We start from the raw sequence: 22290 nt of genomic DNA on the forward strand, positions 1-22290 counted from the left end.
AGATTTACCACAGGCTATAGCTATACCGTCCGTACAGCTAGCTTAGATTGAAGTGTGACTGTAAAACACGCAGGATAAAGCACACAGTAGTGTACCGTATCTGTTAACGTGTATGTGCTTGTGTATTACGCTGCACTGTGACAGCAGGCTGACTCAGGACGGGGAGGGCTGGTCTTTGTCGTCATCACTGCTCATATTTAATTAATGAGGAGGCAGTGGCCACGGGAGAAACTGGCTGCTTCTGGTTTCCAGGCATAAATACAAAGCGGAGCCGGTCTGAGGGAAAAACGGCACAAAGGAAAGCGGATCACTCAGAGGTTTTACACAGCTGAAGACCAAGAGAGTCAGGTAACCAGCTGCTCTAATACTAACAACAACCACAGTTAGCTGAATTATTCGCTTGTTCAGAAGTGCTACGGTGATGATGAATGCAATGATTTAAAATGTTAACCTGTGTCAGTATCAGTTTCTGAAAACACTGTGAGAAAAGCTCATTTAACTGTAGTTATTTCAGCGCTGTGTGCCGTTTTACGTTACAGTAAACGTCATAGTGTGAGCAAATAAGAGAGGGAAGAGCTGCTCAACAACAACCTGTGTAAACACACCACCGGTAGACTACATCTAATGTTAGTTACACTGATGTAGTGTAGGTCGCTGGGGGATTTAAAAGGGGCGAGTTGCTCTGACAAGAGAAAATTGAATTTATGTTTGTCTTTCTGCTTTATCTGTATGAAATGCGGATTGTATTTCCTCGCGTTTCTACCACCACGTTTATTCTGACAGACAATTAGTGAGTAAGTCGGTGAAGTTTTAGTAACTGCTGCCACTTTGGCATCACAGCTTATACGTGGCAGCTCTTCCTATACAGCTCAGACTATCGGACTGTAGGATGCAGAGACTAGGTCAGGATCTTTCTTCTACTATATGCATTCTGTTTAGTCTCAAGATGCAAACATCTTATTATGCCACTGTTTTATAATTTAATAGCTGTATTAATGACTTATAAGTAATCTTCTCATGCTTTATATAGGTCTGTTATACTAAATCAGTAAAGTTCAGTTAAGGTCAAGGAAAATGTTCCTTTAAATAGTGGTAACTCTTACTCTAGGGCTGGATTTTAACTTTTTAATATGCCTTTGCTTTCCAGTGTTAAACTGTCCCTGTCGAAGTTTTTCATTCATCAAATTTGAGGTGTAAATTTAAAGAAAAAAAAGATGAATTGCTCAAACTGTGCATTCACATTTCTTACAACCTGGCAACCCAAAAGCCGCCTCATTATTTGGTTATAATAGACCTTTTAAACATAAGTAAATGAGGAACTGAATCTTATTTTGAAAGCTCGTAACTAAAGGTTGAAAAGTGGAACTGTATGATGCACGGGGCTTCTTTATTGTCTTTACTGTATATTGCCTAGTTGTCATTGCATATTGACACTGAGTCTACTTTTCTGTCATTTGTGTTTCTTTTAAGCGCTACAACTGCTCAGTGCTATTGTCTCTCTTGTGTGGTACACAGTAGCACAGCAGAGGTTTGTGTGTGTTAGCATTGTGTATGTGTTTTGCTTCCACTCTGGTATCCCAGCTTGGGAAAATCAGAGCTGGGAGAGAAGTGAGGAATGTCTGGCCTTTGGCACAACGCCTGCAGACCACACTGCAGTTTCTCTTCTCTTTACGTTAGGATGTATGGATGTTGCATGCTAGTACTCACATGGGACTGATAAAGGAAAATGCAGATGCGTGTGTGTGGACACAGCTGGGAGGCAGTTAAGGCAAGAGGCCGAGCAGTTAAAAGATACGCCTGCTCTTAAAAAGCCCACCAGCGGATGCACTGTGCTGTAGATTGCCATTTCTAGGTCAGTGGTAGCCCCCTCCCTCCCTCCTCTCTCAACCCCACCCTGAGCCACCTATCTACCCAAGGCCAGCCCGCACATTAATCTGCGGTGGTGGTGGTGTAAAGCGTGGAGCGGTGGCATGTGGTGAGTGTATTAACCAGCCGAGGAATTACGAGCGAGCAGGGTGGGATGCGCAATCTGTCAGCAAGGCCGGAGTGTGAAGTGATCAAACACCATCTATGAAACACATCTGCTGCTCATCTAGAATTTAAAATTCGCACTGAAATATGCTTAACTTGATATGTTACATGCTGAAGTTGTGATTTAAAAAATATCAGCTCTTAAAGCCAGCTTACTCATGAAAAGGTGCTAAAATGTGACTCTTTAAAGTTGTTTTCTGCATTACAGTAAAGTGACATCATTAACTGCACTTATTTGACCCTTTTTTAACCAGCAGTCAACAGCTCCCTAATCCTTTTTCTGTAAGTAGAGTTGGGGGCATCCAAGGACAAGGGATATACTGTTGTTCACAAAGTCTCCAGGATGGCTTGCAGTATAAAGAATGCATTAAAAACTCACAGCACAGTGAGTGTTTTGATAACTTGCGTGTCGTTGGGATTTGGATCCTTTTCAGTGAATCTGTCTCTCCTAAGATTTCCTGCCTTTAAGTGTCACCTAGTGACTGTATTCACCCCCAAATAACCACAGCATTAACACAATCGAGTGTCCCATGAAACAGGCCTGGTGAATAAAAGTGCGTACAGGGTTTGTTGTGTCAGAGAGGATAGCAGAGCTCAAAATACATCACAGAGATGTGACCCGTTTGCACTGCGTGAAAACAGCCTCAGGTGCTGAAAACGAAAGCATCCATGTCAAAGCAACAGCTGGGGTCTTCTGGCTGGACACATTCACACCTCCTTTATGCGCCCTTTGTACTTTTATAGTAATTATGTAATTGTGTGGTCACAGAGTGCATGCTAATTTGACTTCACATTGTCATCAGATGTGATTTGATTGCCTGCAGGTTATAAAATCAGGACAGATGTACAGGAATGAACAACCTGCTGCAAGTGTAAATATGTCCATAATGATATCCACATACCTGTTCAAAAGGCACATAAACAACAAAATGTCAATCACTGGCATGTTCCTGGCTGACCAAGAGATACCAAAAAACAAACATGTGTCTGTCCATGCTAAAACTGCTTTACAACAGCTGAGAACTTAATTAACTTACAATGCCATAAAACCCTTGAAATAACCCTTACATTGTGAGCTTTTAATCCAGACTTTGACAGTGACGAGAAAAGATGCATCAACAAGAATGTAACACTTTGCCACAAACAGAATAAACAAACTCTCCCCTGCATCCTCGTGTTGTCAAATACGGTGTGTACATTTGTTGTCGGTCACAAAGCAGCGTCCTCTGTGACCCTCCTGTACACCAGCAGTTGAGGATAAAAGAGCAGCAGTGGCAGTACACAGAGAACTGAAAACACTAAAGAGACAACACGTTTAAACCATCTATTCTTCATCTAACTGCATATGGAAACAAACATTTTAACCCTAATACTCACTAATGTCACCACCCAGTAATTACACAAGCCTTTTATTAGAGGTTTGTTTGTGTGATATAAAGTAATCCATATCAACTCAGTCCTATCAGCTGATTCTGCTGCTGTAATTTGATTGTTACTAGAATAAAAAATGTACCATCATCACCTTTTACTTTACTTTAAGGCTTTTGAAAATTGTGTTCATTCATGATCAGGTTGCATCATCATTCAAAATCAGCTTGAACTCATGATTAGTATTTCTTTTAGTGTGCGCTGATGTTAAACACAAGGCTTCATGGATCAGATCAGAGAGTAGGTCATAATTGGAACTGAAACCTGGCTTTTTGTGAGTTGTCAAAATTAATCACAATAATCGCGATTAACTATGATCCACAATTAGTGCACTGCCTTTTTTAAATCCCAATTAATCGCAGGCTTCATTTTCACCTCCCAAAAACATTGGTTAAGCCAGGTCAGCATCTCCCTGCAGCCACAGTCTTGTAAAATTAGTCCATCATTGCTCCTTAATGTCTCACTTCACTTAAAAAAAAAAATCCCTGACAGCTCAGGGGAGAAGTCAAAAGTCATCTGAACTTTTTGTTATCAAACGTTTGTGTTGTCCTGAGTCGAAAAACCAAAAAAAGACACAAATCAGTTTTAAATGCAAAATAGTGGAATTTAAGTAGAGTGCGATTAATCGCGAACTAGATTCGCTAGCCCCAGTTTCAGTATGTTTTAGCAGTAATGTGAAGTGCAGACTGGCATCCTCTCCTGTCTATTATTATAAAATCAGTTTTCAAACTGTCAATCTGTATTAATCTAAGCAGTTATTTCAAACTTTGTCTTAATCTTTAGATTAAAATGCCTTATATGGGGCACAGATGGTCTTGTAGTTAGGTTGTGCCCCGTGAATGTGGGCAACCAGGGTTTAAGTCTGGGCCTGTGGCTCCTTTTCAAACATGTTTCTTCCTTTACTCTCTCTCATCCCTGTTTCTGACTCTATCAACTGTCCTCTTCTGTCATAAAGGCATACAGATCCAAAAATACATATATTTTAGAAAATGTAAACAAAATAAGATGCCTTCTAGTTTAAGTCACATTATAGCTTTTTTTTTTTTTTTCTTTTTTTTTTTAATTTTTATTTTTGGTCTTTTCATGCCTTTGTTGAATAGAGGAGCACAGTGGATAGAGCTGGAAATGGGAGAGAGTGGGGAGAGACATGCAGCAAAGGGCCACAGGCCAGATTTGAACACAGGTCGCCTGTGTACATGGGTCACGCTGTAGACTGCTAGGCCATCTGCGCACCCCACATTTTAGTAATTTTTTTTTACCTTAACAGTTTTAGTTTTGTTTTTGTGGAGAGGATAAGGGCCAGTTGTAAAATAAAAAAAATATGTTATGCACTTTTGGATTAAGTAAAAATTCCAAGGAAAAAGTCAAAATTTCAAAATGAAGTTGAAATAAAATTTTGAGAAAAGTCAAAATGTTGGGAATCAAGTTAAATATTATTAGACGATTAAAAACAGCCTTAAATCGAGGATCTTGTGAAACTATACTTCAGAACTGGGTTAAACAACAAAGAGATTGTTTCTCTTTTAGCTCATCACACAGTGGGGCTGTCTAAGATCTCTCATTTGTTATAGTCTAATATTTTACATGACTATCAAAATATCAACTTTTTCTTGAAATTGTGTTTCAACTTCATTCTCAAAATATTGACGTTATTCTTGACATTTCAGGTTTTTTCTCAGTATTTTGACTTTAATCTGGAAAACTGTATTTCAATTTTATTTTCAGAATATTTATTTAATTTTCAACATTTTTGTTTTATTTTTGACATTTGAACTTTTTTCTAGACATTTTCAATTTTATTTTTGACCGTTTGAACTTTATTCTCAACATATCAACTTTATTTTTGATGTTTCAACTTTATTGTCAACATTTCAACTTTTTTCTCAACATTTTGACTTTATTGTCGACTTTTCAACTTTTTTCTCAGCATTTCTTTATTATTCACAACATTTCAACTATATTCACCATATTTAGATTTTATTCGCAACATTTTAACAATATTTACATTTCCCCATTATTCACATTTTGACTGTATTTACAACATTTCAACCTTTCTTCACATTCAGACTTGAATCTTGAAACAGTATTCCAACTTCATTCTCAGATTTTTGAAGTTATTCTCAACACTTGGACTTTGCTTTTGCCATTTTTCTATTTTCTTGACATTTTGATGTTATTTTCCACACTTTATTTATTTCTTGTCATTTCAAAATAGGGCTGGACAATTTTGGAAAATAAGTTCATTGCGTTTTTTTACGCCATTATCGCATTTTGATATGCAATTTTATAAATTATTCACCTATTTCAGCTTGTCTAGTCTTCCTCGTGGAATAAAAACGTAGTCAGCGAACATTTCTAGTCACGGTTGTATTCAATGACATTACCACTGCTGTTAATGAATAAAATAATTTTAACATTAACTTAAATCACAGAATTTCCACAGATGACTCAAGTTGATTAGAAATGGCTCAAAACAGGTCAAAACCACATTAACAAGTTGTGCAAATGCCACCAAATCCAATCCACTAGTGAGTCAGAGGTCAGGGTCAAACCCAGACTTTGGTGAAACAAGAGGTCATAGAGATTTACAGAAATCCCTTCATTTGACCAGTTTCACTCTCATTCTCACCATATGTTTCCACTCTCACCTCGTTTCCTGCAGTGTTAGCGGGTGGTTTCCACTCTGACCCGCTTTACCAGCCCTTATTGATCATGTGAAACATCTGTTAGACTAGATGAGAGAGATTATAGATAGAGTTTCCTTAAAGCTTAAAGTTAAGACAAGGTTTAAATCTAGTCAGAGGGGCCATCTTCCTCAGGTTGAATTGTGTTTGTTGTTTATGTAATCATCGTCCCCAGAGGAAGATGTATGACTTCATATCATTAAAAAATCAGTGGGCCCATGTGTTACAGAAAGATGAGATTGTTCTGCTGATTTTTCTCAGATGTGTGATCTTAACCTGAGAGGGAAAGGCAGTGTGTGTTTTCTACACTTTAAAACCCTGAACGCAGTGTTGCTGTGGTAACAAACCAGGGAGTTCGTGTATGCATGTATCTATGTATATGTGACTGTGTTGTGTAACAGCAGGATATTACTATTTTACACCAGAGGACTTGATATTGTTTCTTATGAATGTCAGGACTGAAAAATCAGAGCAATTATCAATTAGAACTGTAAACGTCCTCTAACTGTTGGTACTTTGTGAACCCATTTTTCCAGTTATCAGGGATGTTTTCTGAAAAGACTCCCACTCAGCTTTTCTCACACACAGCTGTCCATACATCCACAACAAGCAGCCCTATGAACCGGACTAACAAAGTGGCTTGTGTTGTGAGTTCTTGTCTTCATAATGTTTGTGTCCTTGAGCAATTTTCAGTGTGATTCAAAAAAGCGCTAAAAGAATTCATTTTATTTTGTTTATAGTCAAACACAAACAACAGCGTTGTTCCAGGAGTTCATTTTTGACCATATGATCATTCAAAAGTGATTTCACAGCCGGTAGACAGAACAATGTCATCATGCAGTCTGAATTACTTAAGCAGTTATAAATACGGCAATAAATGCCATATTAGGGGATGTCTTTAAATAACAGTTATCAGCTATAAAAGAGGTTTGTGTGAATGGGAATCAATTAGACAAGGCAACAGGGCTACTAAAAGGTCAAATTATAGAAGTCAAATGATAATACAAAAATACAGTTTGCATACAGTGTTGCATACTTTGTGTTGCTGTACCAGGTGTTCTCTGACCAACAATGCACCTCTAACATTTCTCAGTTTTTTATACATTTATTCATTCTGTCTGACTCCTTTTCAAGCCTAAATTACAAAGAGGATAATGAAGAAGGCTCCATCATCGTGCTTCTTTATTTATTTATTCATTGATGATCCACAAATGGACCAAAACACCTAATATAAAAAACAAAAGGGACAAAATTGACAAATTTCATACCCTCTTTCCCCATCATTGTGTGCCAGTTTTTTCCAATTTTCCAGAGAACTTGTGAAATTACTCCATTATTATGGAAAAGGAAGCCATTTATTGCAAGAAGAGGAGATAAATTAGTTGAAATATTGATCAAACATTTAAATTTACCATATCTTACCGTAAAAAAGGGTAAAATAAAAGGTATCTATGCATGTCCAAAAAGGACTTCAGGACTTTTGCCACCATTTTTTTCCCCAGACATCTAGTCGCAACCCACTGAAAACTGCTCCGCGACCCACCTTTGGGTCCCGACCCTTTAAACCACTGGTTTAAAGACATGCTCATTCGGCTGATTGGCGACTCTAAACTGACTTTAGGTGTGAGTGTGATTGCTTGTTTGTCTCTCTATGTTAGCTCCGTGACTGACCAGTGACCAGTCCATGCTGTACTCCTGCCTCTAACCCAATTATAGTTGGGACTGGCTCCAGACCCCTGTGACCCCGAATGGGATAAGCTGAATTGATAATGGATGGATGTTCTAGTTTGGATAAAAGGGGAAAAATATTTACAAAGCCTTTATTGTTCTAGACATGTTATGACAGAGTTCCATTTGTGCTCCTGCAATGGCAGTTTTGCTATTAGATTTTCTATATTGTTCACTTCCATGAGTCTTTGTTTCCACTGGTCCAGGGTGGGAGAGAGGGGTTTAAGCCAGTGACTTTTTTATGGTCTATTATCACAAAAGTCCTAAGTATATACCCTTTGTTTTGGCCTAATCCCTCTCATAACAAATATCCCAGAATTATCTGTTGCAGCTATAATGACATATTGTATTATTTTCAAAGGTATCCTTTCATTTCATATGTCATATTAAATCATCCCGTATTAGTATGTACCGTATTGCTTCGTATTGTATCACATCATATTGTACATAATATCAAATAGTTTCATATCATATTGTATCATATCATTGCAATTAGGACGCCTGAAGCCAACATTATCATTATCATGTATGGGGAAACCAAGAAGGTATATTTTAGTGCTTTTTAAATCTTGGGCTATATTCTCTGAGTGCATTTGTCAGCTGGTCCTTCTTGAAGGGTCAATGTTTATGTTTTTGAGAAAAACACGTTAAACTTCTGTGTGGATAGGATAATGGGCTACGTCTTTGTGTGCACAAGATAATTTTCTTGGACTCCAAATGTGTTTGGATGGTCATGTTTGCTTCAGTACTTAGCATGCTTACATTTGTTTGTGCAAGCTTAAACATTTGTTTTTTGTGGATTTCTTACAGTAATAATATAATTTGGGCTCTCCGCTGTTTATGATCACATCTTTATTTTTTTTTTTTTCCATTGCAAGTTTTCTTTATGATAGTATTTATCAAATTGTAATCTTTGCAGCAAATGCAAAGACTGGAAAAATGCATTTGCAGAGAGATCAGTGATCAGTGGCTGAAAATACCCAGTGGGGACATGATATTGGAGTAGATCGGAGGTAACTTATTGCAGACTGATATGACACCCAGTATGACCCTCCAAACCAGTTGTGTTTACAGTCACAGTTAAGTTACTCTACAGTATATCTACTGTATGGTTCCTCCTGAGTAAAGTTTCACACTCCACTTAAACAGAAATATATGTTGATTCTCTGCTGTATAGGTCTATCACCTGCTGGCTCAGCGCTTTAGCAGTGACATTCTCTTCCTTTCTGTTGTCCACAGACTCCATTAAAGAGAAGCTTGGACGGCATGCAAAGTTGTGAAATTTCGTCAGACAGCACTGATGATCCTCTTAGTAGCGGCCTACGCACTCATCGGCAGCCTCGAATAGTAGTGATCGGCGCTGGCTTGGCCGGCCTTGCTGCAACTAGGGTCCTACTGCAAAACGGCTTCACGGATGTCACAGTCCTAGAGGCTTCAGACCACATCGGAGGGAGAGTTCAGAGCGTTAAGCACGGTAAGACGAAGACTGCCTGTTAACCTGTTGCTCCCCTTAACTTTGTGGTAGTCCTGTTTAATACCAGTAAAAAGTTTCTTATTCATTTATAACAATGCCTCACTGTAGCAGGTGCAGATTAATTACAACACATTCTGTAATAACAGCCTGATAATGTTAAATCGACCATTTGAGTGACCCACAGTGACGATTGATTCAGTCTGTCTGAGCATTTGTTTCTATTCTGCAAAAGTTAGCATTGAAATGCATTATCATTAGACTGACAAATACTCACGTTTTTCCTCTTTATTTTTCTAAAGATGTACCTAAAAATTCTATCTTAAGGATTTTCCATAGAAACCAAACCCATGCCTGGATGCCTACCACTGTTTCATAGATAGGGTGCAGCCTATAAATCCTTCATGTGAGACCAGTTTCATTTAAAACTCATCATTGTTTTTATTGTATCTTTTGCAAACCAATCATTGCGTATGCTCCTACTACAGCTGTTAGCGTGTTAACCGCAGTGCAATCAAGGCCAGGAATGAACGCATTTATTCAACTAACAGACAGCTCAGTGGACAAGTCTTAAGTAAAATGAACCTAGTGATATAAAAACCCTTTTTAACTGTTCATTTACCTGATTTCACTTACTTTTCCATCTACGATTTACCATCTAAATCCACCAACATTAAAAGCCTTCACTTAGGGCAGTGCAAAATACAAAGAAAAGGCATAACAGTTTCTTGAGAAAGTCTCTTGGCTTAATCCTTAACCTTAACTGGATTACTTCGGGTACACTCCCACCAGGTCCAGTTTCCCCATAACATGCTGAAGCACCGTTTTTGTACATGCGCTCCTTCATATTTCTGAATGTATAACAGTGATTTTAGGAAAACTGTCAGTGGTTATCAGCTTTTTTCTGTGAAGCCCACCATTGTGGATCTTGTGTCTAAGAAACTCTCAGCCCCAAAGACACTCTCCATTTTAATGGTTTCATTGATAAAACCCCAGTAAAATAGTTCTTCATATGTTCTAATCATTTACCCTTTTGTATAACAGGGTTCCTTGACACTTTTAAAATCATATTCAAGACTTTTTAAGACCTAAACAGAGAATAATGAATACCACTAATTTCACTGCAGACAGTCAAAAATGAAATGCCTCTATTCTATCAATATACTGTTAAGTGATATTTATCATATTTTAGCAGGTGTGCTGAGCTGATTCTAAGCAGTTTAACTATTTTTCCAAGGAAAACCTGCTAAAATAAGGATAGGCTGCACAAGTGGGTGACTGGGTAGTCCAGATTGGAGTTTTTTATAACAGTACAGTTTATTTAATCACAGCAAGTACTAGAAAACAAGAGAGGGGTTTTGGGTCCTCCCTCAGGAAATTTTGAGCATCCAACAGTAAGTTCTCTGTAGTCTGGTAAGTATTTCTGCAACAATTTGCTAAAAATTTAAATAAGTAAAAGACATATATATAATGAGTGTCAATCAAAAAAGGATTTTTATTTTCTTTATCAAGCTTGTTACAAGTTAGGTTGAATGTGTGATTTTTACCATTGTCATTTCAAAGCTGAATATTTTTATTTAACACAAATCACATGAGAAGTCTGTTTACTGCATTGGTACTTGAAAAAAATAAAGACTATCTTAAGCTAACCTTGCATAAAGCCAAACAACAAATATTATCTGCAGATTTAGCACATTAATGTTGCTCAGAAAGACTTTCAATTAAGTTTATAATTTATACACTTCAAAAGTTCGTAAACCTTATAAACTTTGACAATAGCATGGTAATTCACCCTGTCTCCTTCTCCCTACATCAGTGACTGGTTTTATAGATTTTCAAATGATTTGTCTCGTTTTTGCCATTTAATTCTAAACAGGCTGTACAGTGTTTATTAATTATTCTATAAAACACGTAGTGACATGTCTGGCAGTTTCTGGTGTTTTCTGGTGCAGCCTTTAATAACCATGAGTCTGTTTGTGTGGCTCACGTTGAGAGGACGGGGCTGACACAGACAGGCTGTGTACAGGCAGCACAGCGGTAAGTGCCATTAATTGTAAAGTGTACAAATATTAAACACAAAAAGAAAGAAAAAAAATCGTATTAAGTTGGCCAGACTGGATAAACACGTCTTAGTAACATGCTTTTTAAAATTTAAGAACTCTCAATGGTTAAATATGACTTCTAAAGACTTTTAATGGCCTTAGATTTAAAATGTCCAATTCAAGACTTTCTAAGACTTTTCAAGGATAAGCTGAAACCCTGTATAAACTTTTTAATCAATGTTTATAATTAGTTAATATGTGCAAATCCAGATTTGACGGAGCAGACCCCAAGGGGGTCCTAAACCTCAGGTGGGGAATCGCTTCACTAAGTCATGGTTTTAGACCACACTGTTGACGCAGTAATTCTTATAATTCAAATGTCGAGATCATAAAGAACATTTCTCTGCATTCATTAAATTCACAAATTGGCACACAAGTAAGAATTGTGTCAAATCAATTTAGACTTTGTGATAAAGTACAATTAAATGTTTTACAGCCTAATTCCAACCAGTGGAAATGTTGTCTCATAATTAAATACTGTAATTTTATGGTTGCTGCTGATAACTGAGACTCTGGTCTACTGCAAATTAAAGAAAGATCAAACTAATATACTTTGATAATCCATTTATTGCCTTAATAACCTGGGTAAATATTCTTATTAGATACCAGTCTAATTCCAAACATACTAAAGGTGCTTTTCACTTTATATCTCTTTGTGGAGTGGCTTTATTCCCCCATAAAATGAACTAACCTGCAGATCTCAAGTCAGCAGATGCCGCTTGCCACTGATTTGCAACATGACAAATTCTTTTTGGCAAGAACGAAGAAAAATGGAACAGCATCTGCTCATGGCACTGGAACTGAATGCACATAAAAGAGGTCACATGTAGAAACACACTCATAGTGCACTGTTACATGTAAATCTTTAAGTCAGCATATGTTTATCTGCCTGTTATGTAAAAGCCCTTTATGTGCTCAGACATTATGTAATCAAGTAGCACTCGGCCACTCCTGTTTGTGCATCCTCCCGTTTTCATTACATAAACCCATGTAGAAATCTCAAGAGTGATGTCATCATACTCAAGAAAAACAACATTCATGGCAATCTAGTTAGCTTTGTTAGGTATGTCACTTGAGTTTTTCATGTAGTTTGCACCAAAAGAGCCAAAGTCATGCAGTTGATACTCAAGAAGTGTTTCAAGCCCCTGTACTCCTTTTCTGTTTTTTTTCAAGGAACAGCAACTTTGGAGCTTGGAGCCACCTGGATTCATGGCGCCAATGGGAACCCAGTGTACCACCTGGCAGAGGAGAACAGGCTGCTTGAGCACACCACAGATGGTGAGAAGAGTGAGGGACGCATCAGCCTATACACCAAAAACGGTGTGGCTCATTACCAGACCAACTCAGGGAAGAGGATCCCCAAGGACCTGGTGGAGGAGTTCAGTGACCTGTACAACGAGGTGAGGGTTGCACACAGGTACACACATGAATACACTTTTATATGCACAAATGAACAGAAGCATGCAAGGTAAGCACAGAGGTTCACACGACTCTGATTGCGTCACATCAAAATGTGTTTTTCAGTTCTGCAACAGAAGGCAGAATTTAAGTTCCAAATTTAGTGGAGGTCCAAAACTTTCATGAGATACTCTGGCAAAAGAATGAGTAAAATTATAAATAAATGCATCTAGAATTCCCCTTTATTGAAGGGTGAATCCATACAAACATGAAAACATTAAAATATGTCAAAAATAAATAATGAATTGTGTGGTTTCAAAAAAGTTTGAACTTCCCAGAGGTGCCTAAAAGGAAACTGAAAAGACATGATCTTTGCTTCATGCCATTCCCCAACCCCTGCTAACATCATTATTAAATTTGGTATATATACGCATCTTGAGGTAAACCAAAAAATTCCACTATAGCATGCAGAATTTAACAACCAATGTCAGTGTTTAAGTCCAGCTTCTTCTTCTTTGTGCTCTGTAGCGGCACCATTATCTCAGTGTAAGTAGGTCACGTCTGGAAAAGCGGTTACCGAGAAAAGGTATAGAACACACCGAGGGCGTTTTGTTTTCATTAACCGCTGTACATCTGGGTTTCTGTATGACCTTGGGGTCCACAGTGACCCCCTCCATGCTGTGCTCTTGTGATAAATCTTCTAAACAGTCTCCCACCTTTAGAGGCTTGGTGGCCGTCTCAACATCCAGAAGACTGGAAATATTATTGTTGAGCTGCATCAGTCTTTTTGTTCGCATTCCCTCCCCTTTCAGGCAGCTTTTTTTTCTTTATGCATTTGTTGCATGTTGTTTAGATTCTTAAGCCCTAACGCTCTGACCTGACAGTAAATCCTCCAGGAGGTATTTTACAAAAGTTGGTGTTGCAAAAAGAGGCAAAAACAAGGCCATGCTCCTGGGTCAGGTCACCTTGATGACTCTTTTTGATGTCATTAGGAGATAAAGATGGCGATCTGTACTTTTCTCTCTCTCACATGGATGATCTTCACAGTCAGCACCATAAAAAAGATGAGTCATGATGCTCTGGGCTTTACTGTTTGCCGTCTTCCTTTTCTGCATGTTAAAGACAGTGACAACCAGACGTCCACAACTCTTGTCTTCTACTGCCTAAACATTATTCCTGTTTAATGTGCCAGAGTGGAAACTTTATCATACCTATAAACAAAAAAAATCTTTTCTGATATACAGTTATTTTTGTAACAACCAGTCAATAAGATAAAAGCTAAAAAGATTGCATGCTTTTAATTTAAAATGCAGATGTCAGTAGTTGTCGTCAGTGCAGGTTCACTTCAGTTTCCTCCAATACGCTAAAGATGTTGCTTGTTCGATTATTCTAAGTACTACAAACTTACTGTAAATTGTCCATAGGTCCAAATGTGAGTGTGCCTGGTTGTTTGTCTCTTTTGTCAGCCCCATGACTGATGGGAAACCAGTCTAATGTGTGCCCTGCCTCTCACCCCATGACAGCCCTCTGTGACCCCAAATGGGGTAAGCAGAGTAGATAATAGATGGATGTCAGTGTAAGCTCACATGGTATTGTGCTGGAACAAAAGGATTTTCATTCAAACTTCAGGAAAGTTTAATTCATTGACTTTTAAAACCCATGAAAAAAGGATAAAGAGATGCAATTTTAAATAGACATTCCAAAATATGGGAGCCCAAAGGGGACATGTATCCATATATTATACTTTAATATTCCTATGATTTCAATTAATATTTTTTTAGAGATCTCAAATTATTTTCATCCCTGGAGAACACTGTTTTCCCAATTTAATTACTGTACTGTACATATAAGATATAAAAGACTAGAAGAATTTATTTACCAATGAGTTTTTTATATGTATAGAACAAAATATACGCCATTTTTCTTTGTTTATTCTATGTATGGGGAGGATGTTTCATATTTAAAGATCAGACATTTACACATAGATTGTAGATATGTCCAGACTAGAAATTTTGGGACAAATCTGTCCCCATACTTTTCTCTCTGTATTACAAGTTTCTGCTCCTGTCAGCATTTCTATTAATAGTGCTGTAGTTTGTGTTTTCTGCACTGTAAAACTGAACTGAACTAATTATGCAAAAGATTTTAAGTAGTGGAAATATTTTTTAGTATGACTCAACTTAAAATAATTTACAACGTAATCCCCAATGAGTTAATAGAACTCAAAATGTTAGAGGCAGCTACCTATGTAAAGAGTTTAAGTAACATAGTCGCAGTTGCTGTGAAGCTTAACATGTTCTTCATCCACTAAAATTTTCCCTCTGTCTTTCAATACTTAAATCTTGAACATTTACGCCACTCCAGGTAGGCCAACTTAAGTGACTGCAAGTGGCAATAACTCAAAAATGCAATACTGTCAAATCATTTGAGTACAGTGACAAAAACACTTGATTGAATGATTGAGTACTGGTTGTGTAAAACTCGATGACTTTGTTTTTTTAACAACCTTCAACTGTTTGGTCTTACATTGTGTGATTCTCTTTTCTGTAGCTGACCTGTTCAGCCCTGAACTGGTTTCTTCTTCTCTCCGTCATCCTCCTCTGCTTTCTCCACATCTTTCCTCTTCCTCTTTCTAATGTTGACCTCTCTGTCTCTGGCCTTTTGCCTTACTTTAGGTGTACGAGCTGACTCAGGAGTTCTTCCAGAATGGGAAGCCAGTATGTGCCGAGAGTCAGAACAGCGTTGGCGTCTTCACACGAGACGTGGTGCGCAAGAAGATCATGTTGGATCCTGATGACTCTGAGAGCACCAAGAAGCTCAAACTTTCCATGCTTCAACAGTACCTCAAGGTCTGTTTGTTTGTTATAACAAAAAGCTTTACTGACACTGAATAAGGTCTGATTGCCTGTTTGCACTCAGAACTAGTTTTGAAAAGATGATATTGACTTATTAGTTGAAGTAGGGTTTGCTTGCTGATGAGAAAGCAATAATGATTCTTTATTTCATTTTTCCCTTTCTAGGATGGCTGAAGGTGGAAACATAACTGACTGTGTGTGGATGTGTTCTCTTGTTTCAGGTGGAGAGTTGTGAAAGCAGCTCCCCCAGTATGGACGAGGTGTCTTTGAGTGAGTTTGGTGAGTGGACGGAGATCCCTGGTGCACATTACGTCATTCCTGCAGGTTTCATGAAAATCGTGGAGCTCCTGGCCCAGGACATCCCGTCCTACACCATCTGCCTTAGCAAACCTGTCCGCTGTATCCACTGGAACTACTCCGCCCAGCACCAGGAGGTGATCGCCAAACACAGCGACACCAACCAGGACAACAACCACAACGAAAACAACCACAGCTGCCGTTGCCAAGAGGAACCTCTGATTCGGGGTCAGCCCATCTACGTGGAGTGTGAGGATGAGGAGTGGATCGCAGCAGACCATGTGATCGTAACAGCCTCTCTGGGCGTCCTGAAGCAGAACCACGAGGTCATGTTCTCACCCTCTCTGCCCGAGGAAAAAGTGCTCGCCATTGAGAAGCTCGGCATCAGCACCACGGATAAGATCTTCTTAGAGTACGAGGAGCCCTTCTGGAGCCCTGAGTGCAACAGCATCCAGTTTGTGTGGGAGGATGAGGCTCAGCTAGAGCAACTGGCCTACCCAGAGGAGCTGTGGTACAAGAAGATCTGCAGCTTCGATGTCCTCTACCCACCTGAGCGTTATGGCTACATGCTGAGTGGCTGGATATGCGGACAGGAGGCTCTGTACATGGAGCGCTGTGATGATGAAACTGTGGCTGAGACCTGCACTGAGCTGCTCAGGCGCTTTACAGGTGAGGACACAGAGCTTTAAACTGTGGGAAAGGTATGTCTATTAATTTATTACAGGGGACAGTGCACATCAATGAACATGACATAGGATAATTTTTATCTTTTAGTCCTTGGCAGGTTGATGGTATACGTAGATGGTGTACATCAAGCATGTATATAATAAAGAATAAAAAAATACACAAAACCAGACAACACTTGGAGACCAAACAACATAAACAGTGACATACAAAGACCCATGCATAACAATACAGAAGGTGGCTATATGACCATATTTAAGACTGACCAGGAGTAAAGTGGCCATTACAGTTCATGCATTAGTTGCATCATAATGTATCGTATCATGTTGTAGCCTGGTGTGGCCCAACCTCATGTATTATAGTGTAACCTATCATATCAGATCATGATGTATTGCATCAGATAGCTTTGCTAGTATAGTATTGTATGGTATGATATGATATGATATACCTAGTCATATCATATGGCATATAAATACTGGTTAAGATTTTCCATTCTACTGCAGAGGCAGCTAAATGTGTGTAGAACTATGGGTCTAAGACTAAAAACCCTTTGGGAAAAATAGAATATTGTATTGTATTATACTGTATTGTCATCATAATAGGGTGTAATCTATCACAGTGGCTCTCAACTGGTGGGTCAAGAGCAAAAGTGGGGTCACAAAGCCCTTCTAACTGGGTTGTAAATTTATGCCTGGACAAAATAGCAATGAAAAAATTGAATGAAATACTTTTAAAGCATGTTTTTGGTCTGCCTCTCTTGTCCTGAGTTTAATTTCCTTGTTTAGGTGTTGGAAGTAGGTCCAGTCGAAAGTCGCCGATCTATCTCATTGTAATGCATTGTATCCTAATGTAAAATAAAGCAGCTTCTCGCTCATATCATAATGTATCATATGCTATCATAGGGAATTTACTGTAGTGCAATATTTCACAACAAGGCAAGTTTATTTGCACATTTCAGCAACAAGACAATTCAAAGTGCTTCACACAGGACATTAAAATACAATGAAAAAGGGAAAAAGAAACATTTAAAAAGAAAAATTTAAAAGTAATAAAAACACCAAATAAAACCCACAAAGATACAGTGCAGAGTTGTAGTTAAAATAGAAAGTGTAAAAAGTGATCAGTTGTTTTAGTCAAAGGCAGCAGTGAACAAGTGTGTCTTCAACCTTGATTTAAAAGAGCTTGGATATTCAGCAGACCTGATGTTTTCTGGGAGTTTGTTCCAGATATATGGAGCATAGAAAATGAACGCTGATTCTCCATGTTTAGTTCTGACTCTGGGGGACACAGAGCAGACCTTCACCAGATGACCTGAGAGGTCTGGATGGTTCATACTGTACTAGAGGGTCTCTGATGTATTTTGGGCCAAAACCAGTCAGTGCTTTCAAAGCTAACAGGAGTAATTTAAAGTCTATTCTCTGAGAGACAGGGAGCCAGTGCAAAGACCCAAGACAGGAGTGATATGGTCCACTCTCTTGGTCTTAGAGATATTTTGTTGTATTATCTGCTTACAGATGTCGAATGGATACCTTAAATCATAGTGTTTCATATTGTATCATAAGTTAAGGTTAATATTTTTTTATTTTTCTTAAATCAGCCAAGGTCTGATGGGTGAAATAGGATATAACCATCAAACTTGAGATACAGGGTTTATAAATTGGATAAAGTCAGTCGGAGCGCTTTTTTTGTACACAGATAAATCAAAAAAGTAAAATCTGAGGGCTGAGCCTACATAAAAAGTGGACCTTAAATAAATGAACAATTTAATAAATGTGTACGTTTCTTGTTATCCTGTCTTGATTTTTAATGCCACAAAAGGAGCTGCTCTGCAGCAAGAAATTTTTTAGATCTTGTCTAGCTATAAAGTTTTATCAATCAATCATAATAACCTTGAGTGTAAGTTCTAGGTTATTAAAACTTACGTTAACACTTTAAATCTCTCTGTGTCTCAATATTCTCATTTTAATTATACGATGGTGCAATCAAGGCTGTGGATGGATGAGTTTACGTTCCTCCTTCCTCCTCTGTTCCATCTACTCTGACAAAGAGTCAGTAATCTTAAACTAACACAGAAGCCTTGTAAGGGGGAGCCTGTGTGCTCAGTGACTCACACTGGAGCCGGGTCATTGCATTTCATACAAAGGAAATGACATAAGCTGTAGCTGTGACGTAAGTGGTGTTTTTTTATGGAAAAGGTTGACAGATGATACAGCTGAATGACTCGCTGTCTGCTTTTGTGTCCACTGAGCAGCAGCTAACTGGTCCGCTGTAACAAAAGTAACACTGAGCATTAATGAAGCGTTAGATAACAGGATAAAGAGGCTTTTAACTGTAACACAAACACATACATATGACATGAGTGTTTTAGTTTGTTTGAGGCTCATTCAGTGCTGACACTACCAGTTATATGGCAGGAGAATATTCCTGAATAAACAGAGAAACAGCAGTTTATGTAGTAAGACGTGTTGACTCATGTTGGTCGTTTGGCAGCAGATTAGGAGTGAGCGGATAGAAATGGCTCAGATTATTACTTGGTAAAGTGATTGCCTCAAAAATGGGTCACAGTGTGAGTACAGAAACAGTAACCATCCCTTCATGATGAGGTCAGTGGACTTCCTATAGATGCTGACTGAAACCACACACACACACAAACATACGCTTTGCTCATTTAGGTCAGCGTGGTTTAATCCCCTCAGCTGTTGCTTAATTGCATATAGACTCACTGGAGCCTCATAGAGGGTCACCAGTTGATCCCTACTGGCAGATTGGAAAACCCAGTACAAAGACTCAACTCACAGTAATTTGAAGTGGTGGGATTCTGTGATTTACTGGATTTTCCATCTAAGACTGTATGGCTGTCATCAAGTTCCACCTTATACAATTTTTTGTAAAGATCTATCTCTGTCCCTCTGTCCACAGGAAACCCTGACATTCCAAAGCCCTGGCGCATCCTGCGCTCCTCGTGGGGCAGTAACCCGTACATCCGAGGTTCCTACTCTTTCACCAGGGTGGGCTCCAGTGGGGGGGACTGTGAGAGGCTGGCCATGCCGCTGCCTTATGCCAACAGCACCAAGGCCCCGGTGAGACAACCACAACATAACACAAACATCCAACATGTAGTCCAACTTAGTGGAGTTCTGTTACATAGTTAAGTTAATGTAGTGGTAGACTTTTTGTAAATGGCAAATGGACTTTGACAACATTTTTGTAGTCTTCTCACTGCTTCAAGAATTTTTATCGTACCTGTCACATTCGTCTAACCTGGCACGCCAGATAGACTGATTCATATATCCATCCAATGGGTATATTTGACATTCATCATATAAAGCGTTTGGAAAGGGCAGGATTTTTCAAAAAATTCTTGGAAGATGATTGGACAAGCGTTCTGTCACATTTATTAGGAGCCAATCAGAGTGACAAGACAAAATAAGGTATAGACATGTGCAGGTCCAGTGCTAACATAAACTGAACTAAAATCCTGCTTTTCAGTGGTAGCAGCCATTGTAAACACTGGCCTACAGTACAACCTAGCCCCACCTGTAACAATCACAAACTCATGTTGAAGCAGGTCATTGGTCTTTTCTGCCATGGAAAACTTTCAGTGTGGCTATTCACTCTTTTTATAATAAAGAAATGTGGTCTAGTCTTGGGATCTAGTTGTTCAGCTGGTTCTCTTAATAGAGAGATTGAGATGTAAGTGAAATAAAGTGAAAAATTTGGACAAAAAAAATCAAACTTTTCCTTTATTTTGAGGTATCAGATTCAGTGGCACTGGCATTCAGATCACAGTCGTCCCATCTGCTGATTTATTTCAAACTTATTGCTATTGTGGTTATTTTTTTTTATGTTTTCGAAAGTCTCAAAAACTTCCGCTTTCACAACTGGCCAAATAGCTTATCGGTAATCTCAGGGCTGTTTATGGTTATTTCAGTTAAGTCATGTTGACCCACTGCACAATTTGATGGTTTTAAAGCCACTGGCTTCCCTCTGCAAAGTCCAGACTAATCACAGCTTGGCTGTGTCATGAATTATGACTGTAGACTTATTTAAAGGAACTGTTAAACCATTTGTTTTATTTGATTTTTATTTATCTGTTCAGAGGTGTACCTTGGTTTCTGATAATAATGCCACTGATCAGATTCTTCACTGCAAGTAGGGAGACAAGAAAATTAAAATGTCCTTGCAGATTTACTTAAAATGACTTTGCTTTTGTTTCTAACTTTAGGGCTATTAAGGAAAGCTTCTCATTTGAATCCGAGTTAATTTTATCAGTGTATATTTTGTTATTTCTTCTTGATTTTCATAACAGCTAACTTATTACTAATAAAGGCTGAATTTTATGCTAGTCTGCGGATTATAGAACGGTTTTTGAATCCCTGGCCTAGGTTAGCAGATAATTAGAATACATGGAGAAACTCTTTTTCTACCAAAAGTTGTATGAATTCACATCATTCTTTCTTCCATCCATCAGCTAAATATGCAGCTAAACATCTTTGTAATAACATAGTTTATTTTAAATCTCACAGTGTTTATTGCACTGTGAGTTGTAACTTCCTTTGCAGCTGTACTGTACACTGGTTGTTTACAATCCCAGCCTGCTGTCCTGCTAATGCAGCCGTGTCATCACTGCTATGTTACATGGCAGCTCACACAGAGCAAATACAGCTGGTGTCAGAGGGGATCATGGGATCTGAGCCTTGGCTGGCAGTCTAGACCATGAAACCTGAGGTGTTCTGGGTGAAGGGGAGTGGTGGGTTTGGGTGCTCACTTGACACTGCTGAAGGAACAGTATGACCCCAACGCTGATGTCCTTCAGAGGTGTCAGACTGAAATCTTAAGCCTTGGGGTGCTGTAGACTTGAAACGTGTGGAGTTAACAAGGCAATCAGGGACATAATTAAAAATAGCGAGAGACCAAAAATATGTAATTATTTCACTTTTCTCTTTTCATCTCTGCTCATTTTCTCTTTTCTCTTTCCTCAGCCTCTTCAGGTCCTGTTTGCTGGAGAGGCCACCCACAGAAAATACTATTCCACTACCCATGGTGCTTTGCTGTCAGGCCAAAGAGAGGCCACTCGTCTAACAGAGATGTACCAGGACTTACAGAGCAGACACCACAAAGCCTAATCTGTAAAATAAACCGAACCTCTGACTAGTGAAAAAAGCAAACCGAACTGTTGAGTTTTACACTTTTTATCTTGATGAATATGTTATATTAAAAGCATAGCTTGGGCATTATTACATTGATAATATATGAGTATTGTTTCTATCGTACTGTAGATTTAAATCATGCTAAATTTAATTTGAGATGTACTGTCTATAAAAAAGTTGCCAATGGTGCTGTCATTTCTTGTGGTTATCATTTTGTCATGTTTTTTTAATCAGTAATTTAATGTCTATAACAACAGCATCTGTAATTTAACTTGTTTTTGTAAGTGCCTTCTGTACGTAACGTTATGTCATTACAAAATAATGAAAATACTAAACAAAACTGATGAAGTTTTAACAAAATAAAAAGTTATATCATGATCAGACAATAATTCTTTAGTCCTGATGACGCACTGAACTCAGATTTCCACTCTTCATTCAACTTCTGTCCTCCTGAGTATTTTC

The 22290-nt window shown here is 38.4% G+C and overlaps 1 protein-coding gene across 1 annotated transcript; it reads left to right on the plus strand.

Annotated features, from left to right (window-relative positions):
• Window positions 1-259: 259 nt before the first annotated feature.
• smox (spermine oxidase) lies at window positions 260-22206 on the plus strand. The gene is made up of 7 exons (XM_041785372.1): window positions 260-348; window positions 9111-9345; window positions 12618-12844; window positions 15518-15691; window positions 15919-16663; window positions 19598-19758; window positions 21661-22206. Exons 2-7 carry the CDS (start codon window positions 9138-9140, stop codon window positions 21802-21804), a joined length of 1659 nt encoding a protein of 552 aa, XP_041641306.1. The 5' UTR covers window positions 260-348; window positions 9111-9137; the 3' UTR covers window positions 21805-22206.
• The last annotated feature ends 84 nt before the right edge of the window (window positions 22207-22290 follow it).

The sequence above is a fragment of the Cheilinus undulatus genome, linkage group 4 (genome assembly GCF_018320785.1).
Source record: "Cheilinus undulatus linkage group 4, ASM1832078v1, whole genome shotgun sequence".
NCBI lineage: Eukaryota > Metazoa > Chordata > Actinopteri > Labriformes > Labridae > Cheilinus > Cheilinus undulatus.